The sequence below is a fragment of the Sinocyclocheilus grahami genome, unplaced genomic scaffold (genome assembly GCF_001515645.1).
Source record: "Sinocyclocheilus grahami isolate Dianchi unplaced genomic scaffold, SAMN03320097.WGS_v1.1 scaffold1273.1, whole genome shotgun sequence".
Classification (NCBI taxonomy): domain Eukaryota; kingdom Metazoa; phylum Chordata; class Actinopteri; order Cypriniformes; family Cyprinidae; genus Sinocyclocheilus; species Sinocyclocheilus grahami.
This window is the reverse complement of record NW_015506452.1, coordinates 10,973-34,371: the sequence shown is the minus strand read 5'-3', so window position 1 is coordinate 34,371 and position 23,399 is coordinate 10,973. Positions and strand designations below refer to the sequence as shown.

The 23,399-nt window shown below is 38.7% G+C and overlaps 2 protein-coding genes across 3 annotated transcripts in view; one reads left to right on the top strand and one right to left on the bottom strand.

Annotated features, from left to right (window-relative positions):
* Positions 1-3,912, bottom strand: part of LOC107568682 (actin-binding LIM protein 3-like) — a 76,249-nt gene extending 72,337 nt beyond the window's left edge. Inside the window, exon 1 of the mRNA XM_016254661.1 lies at positions 3,416-3,912. Coding sequence (XP_016110147.1) covers positions 3,416-3,428 — 13 coding nt within the window. The 5' untranslated portion in view covers positions 3,429-3,912. The remainder of the gene's footprint in view (positions 1-3,415) is intronic.
* Positions 3,913-9,068: 5,156 nt separating this feature from the next.
* Positions 9,069-23,371, top strand: LOC107568686 (SH3 domain and tetratricopeptide repeat-containing protein 2-like). 2 transcript variants are annotated; one of them, XM_016254663.1, is made up of 19 exons: positions 9,193-9,224; positions 12,624-12,735; positions 13,181-13,279; positions 13,916-14,041; positions 14,388-14,515; positions 14,604-14,709; positions 14,800-14,943; positions 15,656-15,851; positions 16,022-16,095; positions 16,827-17,022; positions 17,325-17,458; positions 17,614-17,664; positions 17,923-19,641; positions 20,223-20,400; positions 20,533-20,683; positions 20,921-21,043; positions 21,174-21,324; positions 22,176-22,372; positions 22,688-23,371. In XM_016254663.1, the coding sequence occupies exons 2-19, from the start codon at positions 12,711-12,713 to the stop codon at positions 23,207-23,209; spliced, it is 4,320 nt and encodes a 1,439-aa protein (XP_016110149.1). In that variant the 5' UTR covers positions 9,193-9,224; positions 12,624-12,710; the 3' UTR covers positions 23,210-23,371. The 2 variants fall into 2 exon arrangements, with proteins under 2 accessions (XP_016110150.1, XP_016110149.1); XM_016254664.1 differs by lacking the exons at positions 12,624-12,735; positions 13,181-13,279 and having other exon boundaries at positions 9,069-9,224.
* Positions 23,372-23,399: the final 28 nt, after the last annotated feature.

The window sequence follows — 23,399 nt, the reverse complement described above, 5'->3', positions numbered from 1 at the left end:
GTGCCATAGTGGGTCTACGTCTGCTGACACACTAGCTCAGTTCAAATCAACTCCCAGGTAGAGCTTATGCATTATGCAGATAGATGCTACAGAGATGCTACAGAGTAACATCAAAGCAGATGCATAGTGCATAATATTTTATCTGGGAAGCTGCCATTATAGCTGGAGGGGGCAATTTTTACATTTGTAACCACTACTTTTTGGCAAATAGTCATTAGACTTTAAGAGTTTCGGCCACCAAAAACAAAATTGAACCGAACAACCTCTAGCAACCTCTTACCTTAGAGACCCCCTGTGGTGAAAATAAAATGTTTAATATACTTTAACACAAACCATGTGCAAATTCATCAATCAACATTGCTGAGCATTTTCTCTGTAAAACTGCAGTGTAGCAAAGACAGTCTTAAAAATGCAGCTTGATACAGTAAGTTTCATACGGTCACACAAACATGTAACCAATCCCGTCAACTTTCGGGGTGGGTCTTTTTTTAATATGCATATTCATGAGTCCATGTACACTAAATAAGGTAAGGGTGTAGAGTTATATAAGCAATTTAAAGGCAAGACGAAATTATTTTCATGGGAGAAAAAAAACATTTAAATATTATTCGATTTTGATTATCAAAGTTGAGATTTAAACAATAAAATTAGTGACTGCAAGGGGACCTTAAAGGTTACAAAAGGGGGGTTTCGCAGCAATGCCATAGGGTTCCCAAAAGATCCTTTCAGTGAACAGTTCGTAAAAGGACCATTTTTAAAAATAATATAAAGACTTTTTCCAGTATAAAGAACCGTTTTTGTAATTGAAATTAAAGACTTTTCATGGAACATTAGATTCCAATAAAGAACTTTTATTTTTAAAATGAACTACTGAGCACTAATGAGCTAACTTTAAGTAACTTAGTTAATATTCATGAGCCAAACTGAAAGTAATCATGTGCCCTCCCTACCCACTTTTCAAATCACACCTGCATATAATTTATAAGGCCATTTTTGTGATTAATAATGGGCTTTGTCATAATGATGGCAAATTAATCCAATGATTTCTTTTATGAGCACATACCACATAAAAAACTAATTCTATATGCTAATATAATGACAGTTAATTAAATTGCTCGTTTGTTCCTAATATTCCTTAATATTGATTTTATTATCACAAACCATTAATTTCAAAAGAAAAAGTGCATTAACTTTTACAGATGGCTAAAAAGGGTGCAGCTAACTGTTGACGAGGTCTGAACATTGAAGGCAAGTTGGGTTCCACCTCATTGCTCTCCACAGGGCTGGCATGACAGGACAGTGGTGACGGAGGCACTTCTGTAAGTGTGTGTGCTAGCGTGTGATTGATGTGAGGGATGTTGAGTCGTGAATGCTGACACAGGAGGAGCAGGGTATGATGACTTCAGGAACCTTAGGATAAACTCACAGTCACATTCATTGGCCAATTGTTATGCCACTTAAATAATATTCATGAGTCAGGCTTATAAAATATGTATGTACCCCTGCTCTCCTTTTTGAATCCTTCCAATGCCCCCGATAATAAACAATCACTATCTATCATTTACTAGAATCTCTGAGGCACAGAAACCCTTGATATTCACTCAGGAGGATCAAACGGGAGAACAAAGAGAGAAAGAAAGACAGAAAGCACAGGGAATGGAAAACAGATTGAAGGAGCATTCCACTACTCATTTGTTTGCCTGTTCTCTCAGTGGTGCAGAAAATAGAGGGCAGGTGATAATGACAGTTGACCATAAGAAATGTAGGGAGAAGCAAATGAAGAGAGACCAAGTGACCTCAGTGTAATTGCTCGGCATTTTCACTGGCTCAAGGCAATCATGCCCAATGTAGTACAACATGCCAATGTGCACGGCTACCGCTCCATTCAAATGCTATATGTCTGCATGGGCTATAAGGTAAGTTTGAGACTTGGTGTCAGTCGGCCAATTTGGTAGGAACGTTCTACTGAAAAAAGAGCATGTCTATTTACATACTAAAAAATTATATGAGTGTGCCATGTGCTTTACGTACATATTCTGCAAAACACTCCAGGTCTCTTGTGGACCAGTCATGCCTGTTCATGTGTTGGTAGTTCTCCAGCTAGTCCTTTTTTGCCATGAGACACAACCTGGTCACTGCACTCATTCCCTTGCCATCTGTCTGCAGCTGAAAACACTCGCTCTCCATACGGTAGCACGCTGGTAGCAGCCCCATCCCCAGCTTCCAGGCAAAACGCTTTGAAAGAGTGAATAAAGCAAGCTCAATTGGCTGATGTGACTGTTTTATCAGAGTGTGTTGGTACTGAGAGCTGTGCGTCCTGAACTAAGGGGAGAATAGTGGGGGGCATTGCTGCAAGAATGAAAACCATTTCTAATCGCAGAACAGCACGGCATTTGGCAAGTAGGTATAACAAACAGGACAAAAACAGGTCTGTTGCCCATCAGCTTTGTTCTTAAGTTTCTGAACTTTTCCCATAAAAGGATCTTTATGAGAAGCAGCGGTCATGTCCTTGCAACATCAGCTGACTGAAGCACAAGCCTCAAAGGAGAGCTGGTCACTAACATGAGCTCGCACTGGCCGCCTCTCTGTCTTTCATTCTCTGTTGGTGTGCATCTTTTCATCTGGCCGATTTCTACAGCATGTAATCAGTAACGGTGATTTCATTAATATAATTGGATGAAAGCTGAATGAATGCAACCAAGCATATCTGACCGGCACCAAACGGGACACTGGTCACCCAAGCATGTTTAAGTTTTATAACATTTCTCAAGACATTTAATCTCCAAATGGACATAAATTTGTCAGAATCATTTTCTACAGCAAAACGGCCAAACATCTTGTTGAAAAATCTACTTCAGAACAATTTCTTTGATGACCAAAGTCAGTTTTAACAGAGATTAAAGCAATAAATCCTACTTATCAATCCTCATGAGACTCATTTGCAACTCTGAATAAAAATAATACTATCAATAATATTATCGGTAATCATAATAGTAATTATAATAATTATTATAAACGTCACATATCAAATTATATTATTAATATTATATTTATAAGAAGAAGAAAGCATTATTATTATAAACGTCACATATCAAATTATGCAATTAATAGTATATTATAATAAGAAAAAAGAAAGCACGATTATTATTATTATTATTATTATTATTATTATTATTATTATTATTATCCCAAATACCTGATTCAGCTAGAATGTCATTGGGACAGGTCAGGAGCAAGAGGTCGAATGCTTGAATGAGACAAATTGCTCTTATTTTACAAGGTCAAGATAAAGATTATTTATTTTTTATTTGTATTTTTAAAAAAGAGAGATTTCTATCTGCTATGATTATTTCACATTAGTATTTCATTAATCTTTGCAATTAGACCAAGGTAACAATGCCAATAATTTACTCACCACTCGTGCTCATGATGCTGAGACAATAATCCAAGAGTAAAATGTAATATCCAGACGGCAGCAGTCGCCTTTTGTTCCAAATCCAGTTATTGAGCCTCAGCTTGAAGTCAGAGTCGAACCGTTAGAGTGGGATAGAAACTCGAGGATTAATTAATACAAATGATAAAGCTTCCAACGTTATCCCCGAATCACAGGAGGGCAGTGATCACTTGATTAAAATAATGGGAAAGGTGGGTTTAAAGTACTGCACCCCGTGAGTGCTGGGCGGACGACCGGCCTCAAATAAAGCGGGATGTTGCCTAGTCACATTCCATGATCTGCTCTGAGCCGCGCTCAGTGTTGCGTACAGTGGACGAGGCGCTGTCACTGTACTCTCGCGCTCGCGTCTATGGAAGCGCGCGCCGGGGTGACGTCAGGCAGCGGACAGAGCAGCGTGCTTCCTCACAACACATCCACTCTGCACGCGCGCAGCGCAGGAAACGGACTCGTTGATTATAATGGCAGCGCTGTGTTTTTGTCTTGTCGCTTGCGGCGGATTTGAGGTGTGAGGTCATGCAGGGGGAAAGTTGAAGGGTAGGGTGGGTTTTCGCAGATTACGGCATTTACTGTATATAGATGTATAGCGCCCTCTTATGCAGAGTTAGAAAAAACACAGTGTAAATACAGCAGACACAATTGGCTTCATTCAGGAACCTGCCAACCAACAAAAGCTTCTTACTTACTATGACATTAACCCGTTTAGAGCCGAATAATGTTCCAGAAAATTAAAAATGAGACATTTCTACACTATAACTGCAGCTACAAATGATAATCAATATGAAGTGCAGTTCAATAATGTTTAATCGTTATATAAAGGCTAAATAAAATAATAAAAGATATAGTGCAGCCAAAAACAGCTACAATAAACAAAACATGGAAATAACTATGAATGTAGTTAAAATAAATAATTGGAGGCTAATAGTCAGAATTGCCTTGTGCCTGGGACAAAAATATGATTTTTAGGACAAAAATGAACCAAAGTGTGGAGATGATCGTGGACTTCAGGAGGAACCCCCCTGCACTCCCCCCACTCACCATCATGGATAGCACTGTAACGACAGTGGAGTCATTCAGGTTCCTGGGCACCACCATCTCTCAGGACCTGAAGTGGGACACTCACATTGACTCCATTGTGAAAAAGGCCCAGCAGAGGTTGTACTTCCTTCGCCAGCTGAGGAAATTCAACCTGCCACAGGAGCTGCTGAAGCAGTTCTACTCAGCCGTCATCGAGTCTGTTCTGTGCACTTCAATAACTGTCTGGTTTGGTTCAGCTACAAAATCAGACATCAGAAGACTACAGAGAACGGTTCGGACTGCTGAAAGGATTATTGGTGCCCCCCTGCCTACCCTCCAAGAACTGTATACATCCAGAGTGAGGAAAAGGGCTCAGAAAATCACTCTGGATCCATCACATCCAAGCGATCTCCTTTTTGAACTTTTGCCATCTGGTCGGCGTTACAGAGCACCGAATACCAGGACAGCCAGGCACAAGAACAGTTCCTTTCCCCAGACAATCTACCTCATGAACAGTTAATGTTCTCCCATTGTGCAATTAAAGTACAGTATGTGCAATAACCTTATACTTATTTATCACCCTAAACCCTAGTACATCCCTACAACTTATTTTATTTTATTATATTCCTATTCCATCTATAGCACACCTGTACATACAATTTTTTTTTTGTGGTTTATATTTATGCATGTGTATTTTATTCACATCTCACTTTTATTATCTGTGTGTTGTTGTTGTCTCAGTGTACTGGAAGCTTGTGACACTATAACAAATTCCTTGTATGTGCAAACATACTTGGCAATAAAGCTCTTTCTGATTCTTTCTGATTCTGATGCTCATACATTGTTTAAACAGCATCTAAACTAATAATACATCATGAATTGGTGATTAAATGATTAATGATTAAAGCCTATTGAAACATAAACAATATTAACCTATTCTTATAAACAGCTATATGGACAATGTTTGTAATCTTTTCTATTGGTGAATGGTGGAAAAAATGTGGACATATTTTTGCCTTTTTTATCAATTTTTTTTAAGCCATACAAAAGCTGAAAAAAACCCTACCCTAAAAAATATTCACTAGAAAATTTCTAAATGTTTTATAAATAAATAGAATAAAGATGACATGCTAACTTACTGATTCCTGATATTTTTTCCCCTACACTGAATAGTTTTTTTAATTATTTGTTACTGAAGTACTCTCAAATCAGGGTCAGTGGAGAAAACCTCTTACCTGGCAGTTTCCCATTTATTTTACTCTTGATGTACCCTAGTAGTCACTCTTTCATCACTTTACATCTCAGAGGTTTGCGCTTATTGCACAACCTCACAAAATCAGCCCAAGCATTCATTCCTTTGTGAAAGAGAAAATACTTTCAGTCTGAATACACTGTAGCCCACAAAGAAATAAAAGACTTTACACCAGTGCCATTTAGAAAAGTAATAAATCACGTTCACGAGTTCACTGTTTGTTCAGCACAATACATACTCAGACCCATGAACTGCACCTTGGTTAATGTGTTTTATTCATTTATTTATTTTAAATCTGAATAAAAAAGCCCCGGCCCGTGGGGAGGCAGACAGGCAGTTGGTTTTAACAGGAAGTCTCTTATTTTCAAGTTGTTCTATTTTGTGTGTCCTAACCTAAAGGCTCTGTGTGTTAGGCTACAAGTATTTTACTGTCATGTGTACATAGAAACAAAGGCATAGAGGAAACGGCACAATGGAGGGATGTGACAGGCGCCTCGCACACTCTACGTTTCTTCCTCTCTCAGTCTGTCTGTCTCACTCCATTTGCTCTCTTTGCCTGACCATGCAGTGCTCTCGTTCTGACAATCAGATATTCTGACAGGGCCACAAGGTTAGTGTCTGAGACAGACCGTGTAAGCAGTCAGCATTGTTCTGCCTGTCATAGCATCAGCACTTCTACACTGCCCTCCCATCTGTATGAGATGAGTACTTCCTAGATGTAGTTTTTCAATTTTAAACATCACATTTACTTTTTAAGCCGATTCTGATCACCTGTTAAAATGCAGGTCAAATTCCTAGACAGGTATCAGTTATTTGTTAGGCATGTGCTGTTTATTACATGAAATTAAGTAATTAAAGAGCATAATTAAACTGACTGACTCACCCTACATAATTGGGGATCATTTTGAGGTATATTATATTCGCAGATGTTTGTCACAGAATTTTATAACCTGCACAGCTTTGATTTTACAGCCTGCATATCTTTACTGGAGTGAGCACCCAATGTAATCTGTACCAAGAATATGTGTGTTGTGTGTTTTCAGCGGATATCGTGGGCTGTACTGCTTGTCAGAGCACTGGATTTACCATTGTACTGAAATATGACAGAGTCCACAACAACAGGAAGTTGCTCTTCCTTAGGACACTGGTATAAAGGGGCATCGGAACGCAGTGCCTCCCTGAACTACCCCCCGCTGTGAGCTGCCCTCAGGTACATTCACTAGCCAGAGCCTTATTAACCTGTTATTAGTTTTTGCTACACTAAATGCAGTTTGTATGAAGGGTCTTTTAAAGGGCTAGATCCCCCAAAATGGAAAGTTCTGTCCTTCCTCTGTTCTATGTCGTTCCAAACCCGAATGATTGTCTTTCACCTGAAACAATCTATTTAAAATCTAGAAAAATCTTAAATACATTTTTACATTTTTCAAAGTGTTTATTTATTTATTTATTAGGTAGGTACAGTGCACATTAATAAACGTTACTGTAAACGTGATAGAATTATTGCCAAAGTAGTAGTTCCTGAACAGAATATTACAATGTCACTCTAAAAACAAAATACAAAACTCAACTTAAATTAAAATTTAAACCAAAAACCATTATAACCAGATTGAGTCAGTGCATTTAACTCAGGACCCAGATCTGTCTGATTTGTTAAGTGAATCGTTTAGTCCAATTTGTGGATCAACCAGTTTATTGAAAATGTATATAGATATATATATATATATATATATATATATGTTCTTTGTTGATCATGGCTCCCGAGTTCAAATCACTGACTCTATTTTGATTTTTAGGCAAACTATTCTTTAAACTAAAAATATGAAGTAAACTCTGATTACTACAGTACACATTATGTATATATTAAACACAAACTGACAATATTTAAGTCTTATTTACCGATGATGCCAGGCAAAAGGGAGCTGTTATTCAAATTTTAAAACAAAGTCAGTGAGTTGAACTTGGGAATCGAATCAGTCCCATTTGTGGATCAACCAGTTTGTTGAAAAAAAAAATTTCCATGGCTCCCAAGTTCAAATCACTGACACGTTTAAGTCGTTATTTAAATAATTTTGATAATATTAGCCCAAGAGTTACACTGAGTCAGGGAGTTGAACTTGAGAACCTGATCAGTCGGATTCGGAAATGAATCATTTTGTCAATTTTTCAGATGAAAATAAAAAGACAGTTCATTCATTCACTTAAGTTTAACTCACTAACTCAATAACTGAGTCTTTTGGATTAACTATTCATGTAATTTACAAAATCGATGTACACACTGTGATGTATATGCTAACAACAAAACGCAAAAGCATTCCAAAAAGCTTTGAAACACATGCTGTGGAGGCCATCAGCTGCTTGTCTTGTGTGCCAAGTTAATGCTGTGACTATGGTTTGGGCACATGGCCTGATGGCTCCACCAGTGTGGGGTTTTGATTCTCTATCATTGATGTGGTATGTAATCCATTTACCCAGACCATCTGAGACCTGTGGCAGGAATTAACCACACCGTAGTGCACATACTGCCTTCTTTCACAGCCCAGGCAGCCAGTCACATGTCCTACCCCATATATCACCTCAGGGTGACTTTTGTAATAGCTCAACAAGAGCCTGTAGAACCTGGAGTCTGTTCCAGGGTTTATATTTAACCAAGAGAGAAAAGCAAGAAATGACTAGCTGAGCCAAGGCCCAGTCTATTATCTGACCTACTGATGAGATAAAACCAAAGGAGAAGCATAGGAAATTCTTAGAAACATAAATAATAATGATTTAAAGAAAAAAAGCACAATTTTAAAGATTTTTACATGCTTTCTTCACTCAAAGCATGATGGGAATGCACACACATACACACACACACACACACATGTGTCTGGATATGCTGTAGAAAGCACCTTTGGAATGTGAGCAAGAGGGCGTATTTTACTGTAATGAAGTTGATAGGGACTCTAGAGGCATTTTGTTGTGTTCTATGAAAAACAAGTCAGACCAGATAGATTACTCTTTTTTTCCATCACAGAAAAAAAAAGTGAAATTCCTTTCCTTTTTGTTGATTTTCAAAGAAAAGACAACTGGTTGGATTCATGAGTCTGATTAGATGAGAAATATAAAGATATTCTGTATTTGCTGAGTCATGAATTTAAGAGCGTTTGTTTGAAGGTTATCTACCACCTTATTAACTGACTGAAAAACTTCTGACCTGACCTAGAGTCCAACAGAACAGGGGAGTGAGAGGGCCGGGCTCAAAGAGAGAGAGAAAAAGAGAAACTGAGAGAACGAAAAAGCAGCATATCATTTAGGGGAGGAGTTTACATACTTCCTTCAACAAAAGCTCTAAACTCATTCCACAAGGACACACACATACATACACACCCCTTGCCCTACAGGAGCATTACAGACTATTATGGTTAGTTTTAGTCAGTTTGAAAGGAACTTTTCGCCAACTCCACAGAGCAGATACTGACAGATCTATGCGGAACAAACACACAGCCGGGTGTCAGCAGGACAGAGGTATGCTCTCTCTCTCTCTCTCTCAGAGACTATATTGTGTGTGAGTGACTGTGTACTCAGCTGAAATTGCTGTGTTAATATATATCAACCTTTGAATGGAAGTATAGGACAAGTGCTTGGCTTATGTGTATTTACTTTTTAACTAGTTGTTGAGACCCCTAGTTGTCTCTACATATCTTTTACATAGTATACTTATATTAAAATGTAGATAATTTTTTTTCTCTAACAATATATCAGGTTTTTTCACTAACTATAGGTTCTAAGAACTTGTTATTCACCCAGTTTAATAGTATCAGCATGTGCTGGTTGGGCTTAGGCGACATTCTAAACTTAGAGTCTAAACTCTTTACTCATGTTACAAATCTACCCCGTTCTTTTCACTGACATCCACACACTGAGCCAGTAACCCAGAGAGACACGGCTAACTCCACTGTCCCAGGTGCATGGGACACTTCAACTTCTTTGTATTGCGTTCAATAGACAATGTTGCTGGCAAGCTACAACAGTTTAAGCTACTTTCACAACATTGGGTGAATAGTTATCAGCACTGACATCTGCACACATATGGGCTCTGGTGTTGTTTTTAGCACAGTAAGTAAAAAAAGGTAAATTACAAGTCCATACAAAATTTCACCCGCTGATAAACAAACATTCGCTAAAAGAAACTGCGTTCGAATGTATTTAATCTTTTATTTTAAGAGATTACCATAATGACTACCAGAAAATTTTCATAAAAATAAATGTCCTTAAGAAGTAAGTAAAATCAATGTATAATTCACACACTGGGTATTCCTACCGCAAAACACCTGATTATGGTGTTGAAGGACCAGAGAGATGCTGTATGAGAGTTATGCTGAGAAATACCTCCTGGTTGTTTACAGCTGCTCATACTCCCAAGATCTCCACAGATTCAATTAGAATCTGACTGGGTTCTTTCTTCACAAAAGACTAAGATGAGCAATATAATTCTGTATCGATAAATACCCTCTTTGTTAAGCCCCGAGACAGAGACAGTAGTGGTGATAGGGAAACAGATTCCATGTAGTTTAGACAGTCAGACAGTACATTAAAAAAGACAGAAAGATTTATCAATATGATTTGAGCATGCTAGAAATGTTTTGATATCAGACTAAATACACATAATGCTGAAACAACAGGATGGCAGAACTCTACAAGGATATACCAAAGGTTTCATCCTAAGAACCTCATATCATTCTTACCTAAATCTGACACCAAATAGCTGGAGTGTTGCTCAGTCATAGGGTGACCAGACGTCCCGTTTTTCCCGGGACAGTCCCTTATTTCAGCTCTATCACATTTACCCAGTGGTTCTCAACTGGGAGACCAGTAAACTTCCAAGAATGCAGTGAAATGGGCATAAAATTGTTCATTTATTATTCATTCCCACAACATCAGCAAATGTTAAACATTTGTACTGCCAAATTCTTTTTTTTTTGTCGTAGTCTTCTAGATACTTTTTTTTATTCTTCCTTTAAACAACTTACAGACTTCTTAAACAGGGCAGGTAGCAAGTTTAAGTAATGAAGAATGTCCTAATTTTCTCAGTAATTATTTTTGCATCTGCATAATTTTTAAAGTGATCAAAAAAAGCTTTGGTACATATTTATTTATTTGGTTTATAGGGGACCTATTATGCAAAATTCACTTTTGCATGGTGTTTGGACATAAATGTGTGTTAGCAGTGTGTGTACACAACCACCTTATAATGATAAAAATCCACCCACTCCTTTTTTTAATCCCCATAAATCATAAGCAGTGTCTCCCAACGACCTGTTTTCAGCATTGGTGCTAAAGTGACGTCACATTAGCCACAGGCCCCTCCCACGAATGTTGACAGACACTGCCGTTTTAACATAGAACCACCTTGAGCGAGTTTGTACACAGTCTGCCATTGCTGCACTGACGAGAATGTCTCCCAAGCGTTTTAGGTGTTCTGTAGCTGGATGTATGAATCCACATAGCTCTCTCCATTTACTCCCGAAATCTGAGCCGCTGAAGACGAGGTGGACTAATTTTGTTTTCGAAGAAAATGCTCCCTTAAATCTACAGAAATTTTTTTATGTCTGCACGAATCATTTTACACCGGACTCCTTTGTGAATGAGGGTCAGTATAAAGCAGGTTTTGCACAAAAGTTGCTCCTGAAGGATGAAGCAGTGCCAACTGTTTGTGATCCAGCTACACCTCCAGAAGAAGTAAGTATCACGCGTTTGTTTTCCAAATTGCCTTTCTGAAAGAGCTTCTTGGCACCCTGTAAGGCTAATGTTAAAGCTACGTTTGTCTGTCTGTTTTCTCTAATGCTGCCTTCACGTTCTACCAGAATGATCGTGAATAGGAATGTGGTAGTTAAAGAATGCATATGAAAGCAATGTGAAGTTGACTGCTTGAATTTGTCAAGCTCATAATCATACGTGGGACTTATAAAGTTTGTGATAGCACGCGATGGCACCATGAGACCAGCTATTTTGTTATTTTTATCGCGCCGTGCTTCCCATCTGTTTAATTCATAAATAATCCGGCAGGGTGCAGAATTAGGGACGACACTGGTTCAAACATATATGGCCGAACACCGCTACTAGCAGTTTCTGACATTTTCAGTGCATGAGAGAGTGTTTTGTTATTGCTGGCATACCAATGCACAACTCCGCCCTCTCCTGAAAAGGGGGGCGGGAGCACCAGCTCATTTGCATTTAAAGGTACAAACACAAAAACAGCACGTTTTGGCTCATACCATAAAAATGGCAATTTCAACAAGCTATAAAAAATTATCTGTAGGGTATTTTGAGCTAAAACTTCATATACACACTGGTGACTTCAGAGACTTATTTGACATCTTGTAAAAAAGGGGCATAATAGGTCATCTTTAAATGTACATTGCCTTAAAATTATTATGATTAATTAGTATTGACATCCCTTAAATACTGTAAAAAATAAATAAATAAATAAAAACATGAAAAAATCTCATTAAAATGTCCATTAATTCACAGGGCCTTTTGTCCCCATATGTCAGCGCTGTGAGAATGTTGCTGCTCTTACTTTCCACAAGAGCCCCTGGCACAGAGAGGCACTGACCAGCCCACACAAATATGCCAGCACTGCTTCAGAGTGCTTCACTCATCTGCTGAGTGGACGCAGAGAGGAAAGGGGAGAGTACAAAATAGATGGAAGTTAGAAATGAGCAGTAGGGAGAGTGCGGTTTAAGCAGGAGAGGAAAATGGAAAGGAAAAGAGAGAGGGAGAGGAGTGACTCCATCGATAAGTGGATCTATCATTGAGCGGGCACTATTGAACCTGAGTTTGAAGCTGCTGTGTACATCATGGCATGCTGCTGCTGCTACTGCTGTCCGATTCCGTGCCTCAGAAACTGCTTCTTATTTTCAGGTTGGTCCCATCCTGGCTTTCATAGATTTTTGCCATGAGAAGAAAGAGTAACTTTCACAGGGAGACATCACAGTGTTTCTGTCAGTCATGGGTAATAGCTTCACCCATGAAGGTAATGCAGGATGTGTACTTCCCTTATAGGTGGCAGTTTGTGTGCCTTGTTGTTGTGCGTAATGCTGTGATGGCCTGTTGTGACTAATTACGTACTGTTGTCATTGTGTGAGTTACTGGCATATTGTTTTGCTGCTTGTGTGATTTTAGATAATTTGCTATCAGCTATTGACTAATAACTAGAAAATACTGTCCTTTCGTGATAGAAGATTGTATCAATTTGACAATACATGAGGATTTGTAATGCAAGTGTCAGGCCAATTCAATATGAGGGTTAATTATGTTTTAATTTGTTACTGTTTGCATGCGCACACTCCCTCTCATAGATTTTGGTCTGGTTTCGCACATGCTTTCATTATTGGAAGGCTGTGGCTGTGACAACGCTTCAGCTTATCATATAGCTAATTTAATAACACTCCCCTAAATATCACCCTCCCTTTCAATAGCGATATCACCCGCTGAGCTCGATGCCTTATGGAATGACCCTCCATACGCTTTAGCAGCCGTCAGTGAGCTCTTTTCGCCCAATGATGCCATGACAGCTGGTAAGAGGATTTCTTGAGTCAAGCATGAGTGTTTCAGAAAAGAACAATGTTAGAATAAATAAGAGTCTATAGGACAGAGTTTTACATGATTCTATTATAAATGTATTTTGTGTTTAATAAATTATACTAAACAACTGTCTGAAACATCCTCTCTTTTCAATGCAAATCTGGGAAGGTCATACCCACCCGGGGATGAGGAAGAAGCTATTATTTAAGCCATCTGGCTGATATTTATAGAGCCATTATGATATGGCTTGCACTTCCTGTTTATGTCCACAACTTTATGAGCTTGTAAATAAGGCGCTGATATTTTCATAGCTACAAACATGCTAATTAGCACCAACTGTATCATGTTTTTGAATAAGGAACTATTGTACATGGTGATGACAATACACATTCAAACATGGGAAGTGCATACCTGCAAAGGGAACCTTATACATGTCCTTAATTATTTACTAATTCATAAGTCTTATCCCTCTTCAGCCATTCAGAGTTGCTTTTTTGTAAGTTTACTGATTAATCATAAACCTAATCATAGTTATGAGTTACTATTGAAGTTCACTGAACTACATACCAAATGCAGCTGCGTTCTGTAAAGCTGTGTTGACCCCAGTTTCCTTTGTTTTGCCATTGAAGATGAGGAAGCGGAGGCTGAGGCCGAGGTGGAGGCAGAAGGCATAAGCAGAGAGATTTACTGGAGGAGGAAGGAAACATTAAGCGGAAGCAGCACAGTATCTTCAGTAGGAGAACGCTTCTCTCCAGGTATCTGCAGCATGGATCTCTGTGTCCCATAGACTTAATAATGGCCTCTATCTCCATAATGGCCTTTAATGACTACACTTCTTAAGCACACTCTCACAACTAATGCCAGACTGCCTTAATGTGTACACGCGCCCTAATGGTATGTCTTTAGTGATGTGGTCGCTCATAGTGCTGTTCCTGCAAAAAATTCATATTGCTAAGCGTACTACCATTGTGATGCTGGACAGCAATAAATCTCTACATCCGTACATCACTAAAGCATTCCAGTTACTGCTAATGCAATTGATCGTAAATCTTGGTATCTTTGTGGTGGATACTTAACTCCATTCCCTTTTGCTTTTTGGAGATGTTGTTTTGTTGTTTAGTGGGAGGCGACGGTCTGGTGTAGTACCTGACGGTGAGCTTCAGGAGGCATTACGTACCAGACTCCGAGTAGTAGAGAGCAACAGCCAGGATGTTGTTCAGCTCTTCAAGGTCAGACACACTGGCACCACTGATTAACTTTTTACATAGGTATTTTAATCTTCATTATATTAAGTGACTGTTGATACTATCCACACAGGATCTGTCTGCAAGACTAGTGTCTGTTCATGCTGAAAAAGACAGCTTTATCATCACCTTTAAGACTGTCGAGGAGATTTGGAAGTTCTCCACTTACCTGGCACTCGGTTAGTGTCATTGTCACTAACTTTCTGGCACTTCTACAGTATGATTCCTTGTACTGCTCTAGCTTAACAAGTATTGTTATTATATTCTAGGATATGTAGCAAGATGTCTTGAAAACTTTCTCTGTGACCAGTCAGTCTGGCTGGACCCTGCAGTGCTAAGTGATGTGGAGATATGTGTAACAGTGGATGAAGACCACTTAGCTACTCTTTACCTAGGACTTCTGTTACAGGAAGGTAATGAGCCTCCACAACTTGCTGATTTCTCAACAGTTAACAAAATCCCCTGTAACCACACAGTAAATGGACAAATTGGTAGAATGATATGGATAGATTTATCTAGACTATGTTCAAAAGTCCACTATTGAAAGATTGCTGCTTAACCAATTCAGAGGTCCAAATAAGCTGAAAACAAGATTGGGTAAAAATGTGAAGGGATAGTCCTTGAGTTTCCTTGAGTTTGTTTACATACAAAATAGCTTGCTTCTATGAATTTTGTTTGTGTAAACCACCTCATTCATACCAATGAACTGATAGCTAGTATTTATCCAAAACAATTACTTTTAAGTATGTCCCCAAATTAAGGCCACAGCCCCAAATCAGACATAACCATCTAAAAAAAAAATGGTTTTGACCTATGTTTTTTTATTTGACCTATGAATACATTAACTTGTTTATGAATCACTTGAAAGAAAGAGAGGTAGAGAATGACTGTTTTTCAAAATTTACTGTGAATCTGACAAGCAAGTTAGGAACCTTCACTCCTGTACAAAAAGGTACAAAAGTTGTCACTGGGGCAGTACACCTTTGTACCTTATTTGCCCTAAAGGGTGCATACTGTATTTTAAAAGGGTACCACCACAGTGACAGCTTTTGTACCTTTTTTCTGAGTGTAGAGAGGAATATGAAACAGGGATAGTTACTAAGAACATTTTCATTACTGTTTTAGGTACATTCTTTGCCAAGACTTTATATAACAGCGATTGCAGAGAGGAGGAAGAGGAGCTGACCTACAGGAGGAATGACCTGGTCATGGTTAAAGACATAGGACAAGAGACCATTTGGGAGGGTATGCTGCTGTCCACGGGCCAACATGGTCAGGTGCCTGTGCATGATACGCAGCCTCTGCCCTATCCATTTTATCAGTAAGTGACACTGACTTTCTAAGCTCATGTAATCATATGGGAGGTTTCGTGGTAACTGGGAAAAGGGAATTGTAACAACAGATTTGTCTGGCTGAATGACTACTTCTGTTCTACACATACTGTTTTAGGTTATCTCTTACAAATATGTTGAAACATTGTTTTTTTTCTAGGTGGTTCCTTAAGAAATATCCCGGAAATGCAGGAGGGATTCCAGTTACAGAAGGCCTCTTCGATCATCCTGTTGGTGAGATTCTTCTTAAGTATCTAGAAAAGCATTTTTCAAATAACCCTTAAAATGAATATTCAGAGTTCATTACAAATTAAGCTCAGTCAACAGAGTTTGTGGTATACTGTTTATCACAAAAATTAATGTGTCCCTCCTATCAATGATCTGGCTTACAGTGAGGCACATACAGTGGAAGTGAATGGGGCCAATACATGAATGTTAAAATACTCACTGTTATAGTATATCCATAAAACATGCACAATATGCATGATGATTTTAGTGTGAAAAAAAGGTGTCAAATGTGTCAAATTGAAATGTGTATTCAAAGTGTAAAATTATATTCCAATTTACAAATTTGATGCCATGATAACATAACTCCTACAAGCCTAAAACGACTGTAAAAAATTACTTAAACAGATTTAAAGATAAATAATACACAGTTAAGTTTTAACAGAATAATTTTTAAATAAAATATAATAAAAAGTTTAAAATAAAATAAGCTTCACAATTTTGCTTTCCATTAAAGATTAAAAATAAATTAGTCCCATTTACTTCTGTTTTAGAAGTGCCTCAATGTAACCTCATGTAACCAGAAAACAAGCAACATGTAGTATTTGTGGTAATACCACAACCATAAATGCTGTCAGCTGAGTTTAACTTGTATTGAACCCAGAATATGTGTTTAATTACTAGCCATTTAAAATGTAGTGATACCAAAAATCCCACCTTCCTTTTTGCTTCCCTTTCAGTGGTGGGGACTTGTGTAGCAGTAGTGGACCATTACCCAGTGGTTAAAGACGAGCTGCACTTACACAAGGGAGACATAATCAAGATTGAGGGATTTCTCTTCAATACTCTGAACATGTTCATAGGAAGACACCTCACCAGTGGAGAGATAGGATTTGTTCACAAGGCCAGTGTAAAACCTCAGAGTATTGAGCCTCTGTAAGTAAACAGTTCAACTATTTATATTCACTAATTCAGCATGTGCTCAAATGAATGACCTTCTCTTTATTTTGTAAAAACCATTTATCTAATGTGTCTCTCGACGATACTGACATACCAATTGAAAGCAACCAGCTGGCAAACGCTATTTTATTCTGTTGACCTTTGTGAATGTGCCTCTGTCTAGATGGGGGGGATGAGGGTGTTGGAGGGGGGGCTAGTGGAGTTATGTGATGATGTGATAAAGCTATACGAATATGAGTCATGTGGATGATAATGTTGTCTTTGTTGTCTTTGCACAGCAATGGACAATTGGTCTTTCTGAGTGAGGAGGAAAGGGCGGCCCTGACTAAACTTAACCCCTGCTTTGAGCCCTGCCAGTCTGATGTAGTGGCACATCTTTCCTCCACTGACATAAGCACTGTGTATAGACTGGGTAAGAGATGAAAAATTATCTCTCTGGGAGACCTCAAATAATGTTTAAAGAAATATAGTTCATATTCAAGAAAGAAGTTCATAAAGATTTGTATAGACACGAGGGTGAGAAAATGATGGCTGAATGTTCATGTTTTTTACTCTTTCACACTGCAGATAGACTTGATGACTCAGATTTCACTTACATAAGAAATCATCCAAAGTCAGGTAAGCTAACAAGCTAACCTTTTAAAAGTTAGATATAACACATACCAGGAAATGTTGCCACATGAATGCTTTTATCACTGCTGTCTTACTACAACTTCTGGCTGTATGGAATTAACAATTAACAATCACCAACTTGTTCTTAATTTTGTTGCACAGTCATACCTTCCACATTTTTCTTTCCTTCCTACTCTCTTACTCTTTCATTACATAAATTATGTACAATCAACAATTCTGACATTTACTCTGTATAATCTGCAGAGCAGAAATCTCCAGTGGATCAAAGAAAGAGTACTATATCTGAAAACAGTGGTGCAACTCCCTACCACTCGTCCCCACGGCAATCATTCTGTGCCTCTCGGAATCATCTGGACCGGGACTCTGAGGTCCTCTCCTTCAGCCTGGAGGACACCTTTAGAGAGATGGATGAATATGAGGAAGACCCTCCAAACTTCATGGATGAAGGTATCTGGGAGGCTGATGAAGCCGAGAGATGTGACCCAATCCTGACCCTCCTAAATCTGGAATATTTCCAGGACACATTTCAAACTCTTTACGACCTCTCCTACTCTTTCCTGGACACTTTCTTCCATGGCCTTGCAGAGGATGAGGTGCTTCAACATCTGGAAAACTTGCGAGAAGGAGCGAAGAAAGGCAGGATGCTCTGGGCCCACCGGCGAGCCTGCTTCCTTCTTGGCCGGCTATGTGCCAAGAAACTGAAGTACTCGCAAGCACGAGTGTACTTTGAGGAGGCTCTAAAGGTACCTGTAAAGGGTTTTGATGACAAGCCTCTTCTAATTGCCCTGTATACCAATCTCACTGCTGTTTACCTCAAACAGAAGATGATGGACAAGCTGCCATTCACTCTAGAAAAGGCAAGTGCTCTAATTATGTGTCTTCCTTGCCACAACTTCTGCTCAGTGGATGAGTTTGAGCTGCTCAAACCAATCATGCGCAAAGCCATAATTGAAAATGACAAGTACCTAGAGGCACGGACATGCTACATCTCCCTCTGTCTCTTTCTCCATCTAAGAAAAATCGAGGATGCTTTACCTTTTGTAGAGAGACTTCAGTTCCTTACCATCACTCTATCTGCAGAACAAGGGAGGCCAATTGCCCCAGTTGATCTCAACTGGATGCTGTGCAGGATTTATCATAAAAAGTATTTGCCCTACCTCACACTAGCTTCTTTAAGTCTAGACTCTGGGCAAGAGCATTCCTTGGATGATGCATTCCAGAAAATTGAACTCTTTATCAAAAACTCAGTCAGGCTCAATCCTCATTGGAAGGAAAGTAATTCTGTGCTTCCTGCACAGGTGGTGGTCTACCTTCAGCAGGCCTTGTCAATAGCTAGTCAAGGGGAAGACTTGAGGACTCAGAGGGACCTGTGCCTGAGCCTGGCTAGTGTTTACCAGCAGCATGGAGCTTTAGAAAAGGCTGTGCCCTTTGCCCAAAAAGCAGCACAGACTGGAAGCCAAATTAATGAAGAGGAGGGCTTTGAGGCATCCGTACTGCTGGCCTGGCTATTGGTGCTAACAGAGGAACCCATACAAGCTCAGAATACTCTGCAACATATGCTTAAATCTTTGGATGAAACAGACAGTCCGACACAGCGTGGTGTAGTCTACAACCTTCTAGCCCTATGCCTCCGCAAACAGGGTAGAGTCCAGGAGGCAGCAAGAAACTTTTATTGCGCTCTGCAGATCTCACAAGAGAATGGGAACAAGCGTAATGAAGCACTAGTGCTGGCAAACTTGGGCTGCTTGTCTCTATCTGTCGGAGCTTCGGGCCTAGCAGAGTGTTTCTTGCTCAATTCCCTGCACCTATTCCAGTTTCTCTCAGAGAGCCCCACAGATCAGGAGCATGTCCAGGCTTTGCTTTGGCTCGGCAGGAGCTACAAGGATAGAGGAGGGAGTCAGGACGTCAGACTATGCTTTGAGATGGGCCTCCTTATTGCTATTAGTGCCAACAATCTGCACAGTAAGTATAACAAGATTTGACATTTCTGGATTGCATCATGAAAGTTTGCATCTTTACCTGATACCTATAGTGGCACCAGAAAGTATTGGTAAATATATGTTAATATATATATATAATATATATATATATTAACAATATCAAAATAAGTGGCATTTATTTAAAAGATATATAGCACAAGCACACTTTCCAATCAAAACATTTCACAAAATGATAACTTGAAAATGAAGATTATAAACGTATTGTTCAAATTGAATACAAAAACTCTTGGACACTTTCTGGTGGTCAAACTTTGTGTAATGTGTTTATTATAAATATGATAATTATTATTAATATGACAAACTGTACTTGGTAGTTATTCTGATAGGCCACCTGGTTTTGAACTTGAGGTGAACTTGCAACCACAAAAAATGACCTCAAAACCAATTGGTTAAAAATTTATTTAAAAATGCCTCAAAAGTGAAGTTAGTCCTGAGAAGAGGTCCATTATCATTTGTTTGCACATGTTTGAAATTTTATATGTAATGCAATTCAATTCAGACATTTTTAAGAGTGAATAAAAAAAAAACTCCTTCCAAATGCAGGTCAAATGGTTGTGGCAAAAGTTCTAAGTCGCCATTATGCTGACTTGCTGCTGTATGGACAGTGTATTGTTTACTATGAGCACTGTGTGGGGCTGTGCAGAATACTAAAGAATAAACAGCTAGAAGGAGAGTACCTGGAACTTCTCAGCAATCTCTATCTCTCACTCAACACTGAGAAGTAAGAGCTACTCTAAGCACAATATAGCACTATTGCCAATACTTTGACACTTGATCAAACGAATCAGTCAATTAAAAAAAAACAAATGAATCAGTCAATTAAAAAATAATTTATTAAAAAATATCCTTGCAGGTCATCAAGGAAGTCTCTAGATTATTCAAAGCAAAGCTTAAGGATCTCCATAGACCTGGGAAAAAGACAGGAAGAGTCTGAGACATGGCTTCAAGTGGGCCGTATCTACTATCTGATCCATGAAGATGAACTGGCTGACATGTACCTACAGGTAAGACAAAGGACCAAAGCAGGGTATTGCAAAAGGAGTTAACGTTAATTATTGATTAGTGTTATCATTTTTGCATATCTATTTGGAAATGTATGCCACCAAATCTGTGAAAAGTTTCATCTTTAAATTTTTAGTCTGTGATAAAAAAAGCTTATTACCATATCACATAGCCTACATGTATGTTTTATCAGCTGTTATGACTATATTTGTTCTAGCTGTTATGACAACTGTTTACAGGCAGCAGTAAAGACAGCCCTGAGGATGAACGACCCATGCTTTGCTATGAGCATTTATGAGGAAGCAGGAGATGTGTTCTTCAAAGGACACAGAAACCAACTGGCTGCTTTACCTTTTTACAGAGTAGGCCTCACTTTGGGTTCACAAAAGATATTACCAAGACATTTCAATAATAGTCAAATAATCTAGGAATCCATGCTAAATCACATGTTATTCATCTGAATCTATCTACGTGTGTGTGTTTTTTTTAAAGGATGGGAGTTTGCCATTTGCACGCAGCATTAAGGATGTGCACTCAGAGTTTAGGCTGTTGAGCAAACTCTCAGAGCTCCTGACGAAGCAGAAGCAGTATGAAGAGGCACTGCAGTATGCAACACTCGCAGTGCAGGTCAGCGTTACAACTGGTAAGACCTTTATATGCATCATAGCCATAACACAGCCATAACCTTGGAAATCTAAAGCCAATAAAGTACTGTTTTGAAAATTATGACTATAGACCCTGTACAATTATGATGATGATTAATAATAATAATGATAATAATAATAAATAATAGAAAGCCAGTTTGACTGCACCTTTTGCTTGTAAATCTTAATCTACGTGGCCCCCTGCTGGAGACGCATGTCCTCTACAGCATGCAACATTTGCAGAATACGTCATAATACATGCAATTCAAGATGAAATCTAAACAGATCCAGTTTAATTTAGTTAAATACATGTTCCTGGTCAAACTGTACTTGAGTCACCAGTGCATGCTATACTTTAAAAAGATCTTTCCTTAAATGACTTTCCTGTTCTATTGATGTCACCCAGACAGTGATGCTTATTTATGCATTGTTTAAAGCTATCATAATGTAATGCTGGTTAATATTAATTTGACAGCAACAGTTAAAAATGATGACAGATTTGATTAATATTGAGATAAACTAAGATGTTCTCTTGAGCGAACTTAATTACTTTCAGCCTTCACATCCAATCAATTTATTTATTCTCAAAGATGAGATGCACCCTGCATTGAATATCACTTTTTACTCCGTAATGCATGACATTGCAGAAGTAAAATGGGCTGTAAATGGTGTGCCATGTGTTTACATTTTAAAGTACATAATGCATTGGTTTTTTTCTGTACTGTCAGGTGAGCAGACAGTTAATCTTAACTGAAACTGGGGTTCAAATATTTTCTGACAGAAAGGAAAATGCAATAACCTGACAAAGTTTGCTCCTTTTAATATTAAGTGCTATGTGTATTTCTCACAGGTGTTCCTCTGAATGAGAGAGTGTCCTACCATCGTCTTGCTTCAGTGTACTTCTCTCTAGGGAAGTATGAGATGGCTGAGAACTACTACCTGAAGTCTCTTTCACTCTCCCCCACTGCACTTGAACATGCCATTGAAGTTCGGTACTATGTTAAAGTGTACTGCAGACTTGCTGATCTGACCCTATACAGATTAAAGGTGAGACTCTCATTATGTTTAACATTTTACAGTTACATCCATCCTAGACTGAATATTTTGAATGTAAGAATACAGTAAAGTACATGCATCCACACACATAAATGAAGAAACAGAAAATCATGCTCTCACCTGCATTCACATGTATTTTTATTTTAAAACCTTTAATCTTCTGTGAGAAATTTTCTGTATATGTTAACACAAATTGTGTGAAATTATTAGTGAATGAGGCCCAAACTAGCTACAAAAATAAGTTTAGCAGTAACATTCAGAGTAAATGAATTTGATGAAGAATGTTTAGTACTTTTTCTGGCTTAGGATGCATTTGATGCTATGGGCTACTTCCACTTAGCCCTGGCGGCAGCACTGGAGGACAAAGAAAGCCTAAGCACACTGTACATAATCTACATGAAGCTTGCAGAGATCCATGCCAACGACATACCCGATGCTGAACTGAGTAAAAGCTACATGGAAAGAGCGCAGAGCTTGAGGAAGGAACTGGCAGGATACACAGACTCTAGCGACACAGAAGAAACACATCAGGACCCAGCTGAGGCAGAGCCAGACACTCACACCAAAGCTGGTCAGTCAGACTCCAGCAGTGGCACCAGTACTCTCACAGAGTCCAGCATGACCGACACCAGCCTCACAATCAATGCTCAGGAAGAGTCTGAGCACATACTACCTAACACAAGTCACAAAGAAGACGTGGACACCAACGTATCGGAGGAAACAGATGCGGGGCCTCCTGATCAAACCAATCCAGAGACTAGCTGTACCGATAATACAAACCACACTAGTCAAAACAGTTTGAAGGAGGGCTTGACTTTTGTGTTGTGAATCACACACAATTATATCACTTCATTTAATGGAGAACAGCGATAAGACACTTTTTTTTCTTTTCTTTTCTTTTCTTATCAGATGTTTAAAATTCTATAATATATTTTCTATTAGTGTTTCAAAGTGAATTTGAAAGATTTAGCATAATTGTAAATGAATTTGTATATCTGTAAATATGATTGTTTTTTTT

Excerpts from the sequence above, each read along its gene's own strand:
- LOC107568686 (XM_016254663.1), top strand. The coding sequence starts at position 12,711 with ATGGGTAATAGCTTCACCCATGAAG. Across the intron at positions 20,401-20,532 it reads CTCTCACTCAACACTGAGAA|GTCATCAAGGAAGTCTCTAG; the intron begins GTAAGAGCTACT and ends ATATCCTTGCAG. Across the intron at positions 21,325-22,175 it reads GCAGGTCAGCGTTACAACTG|GTGTTCCTCTGAATGAGAGA; the intron begins GTAAGACCTTTA and ends TATTTCTCACAG.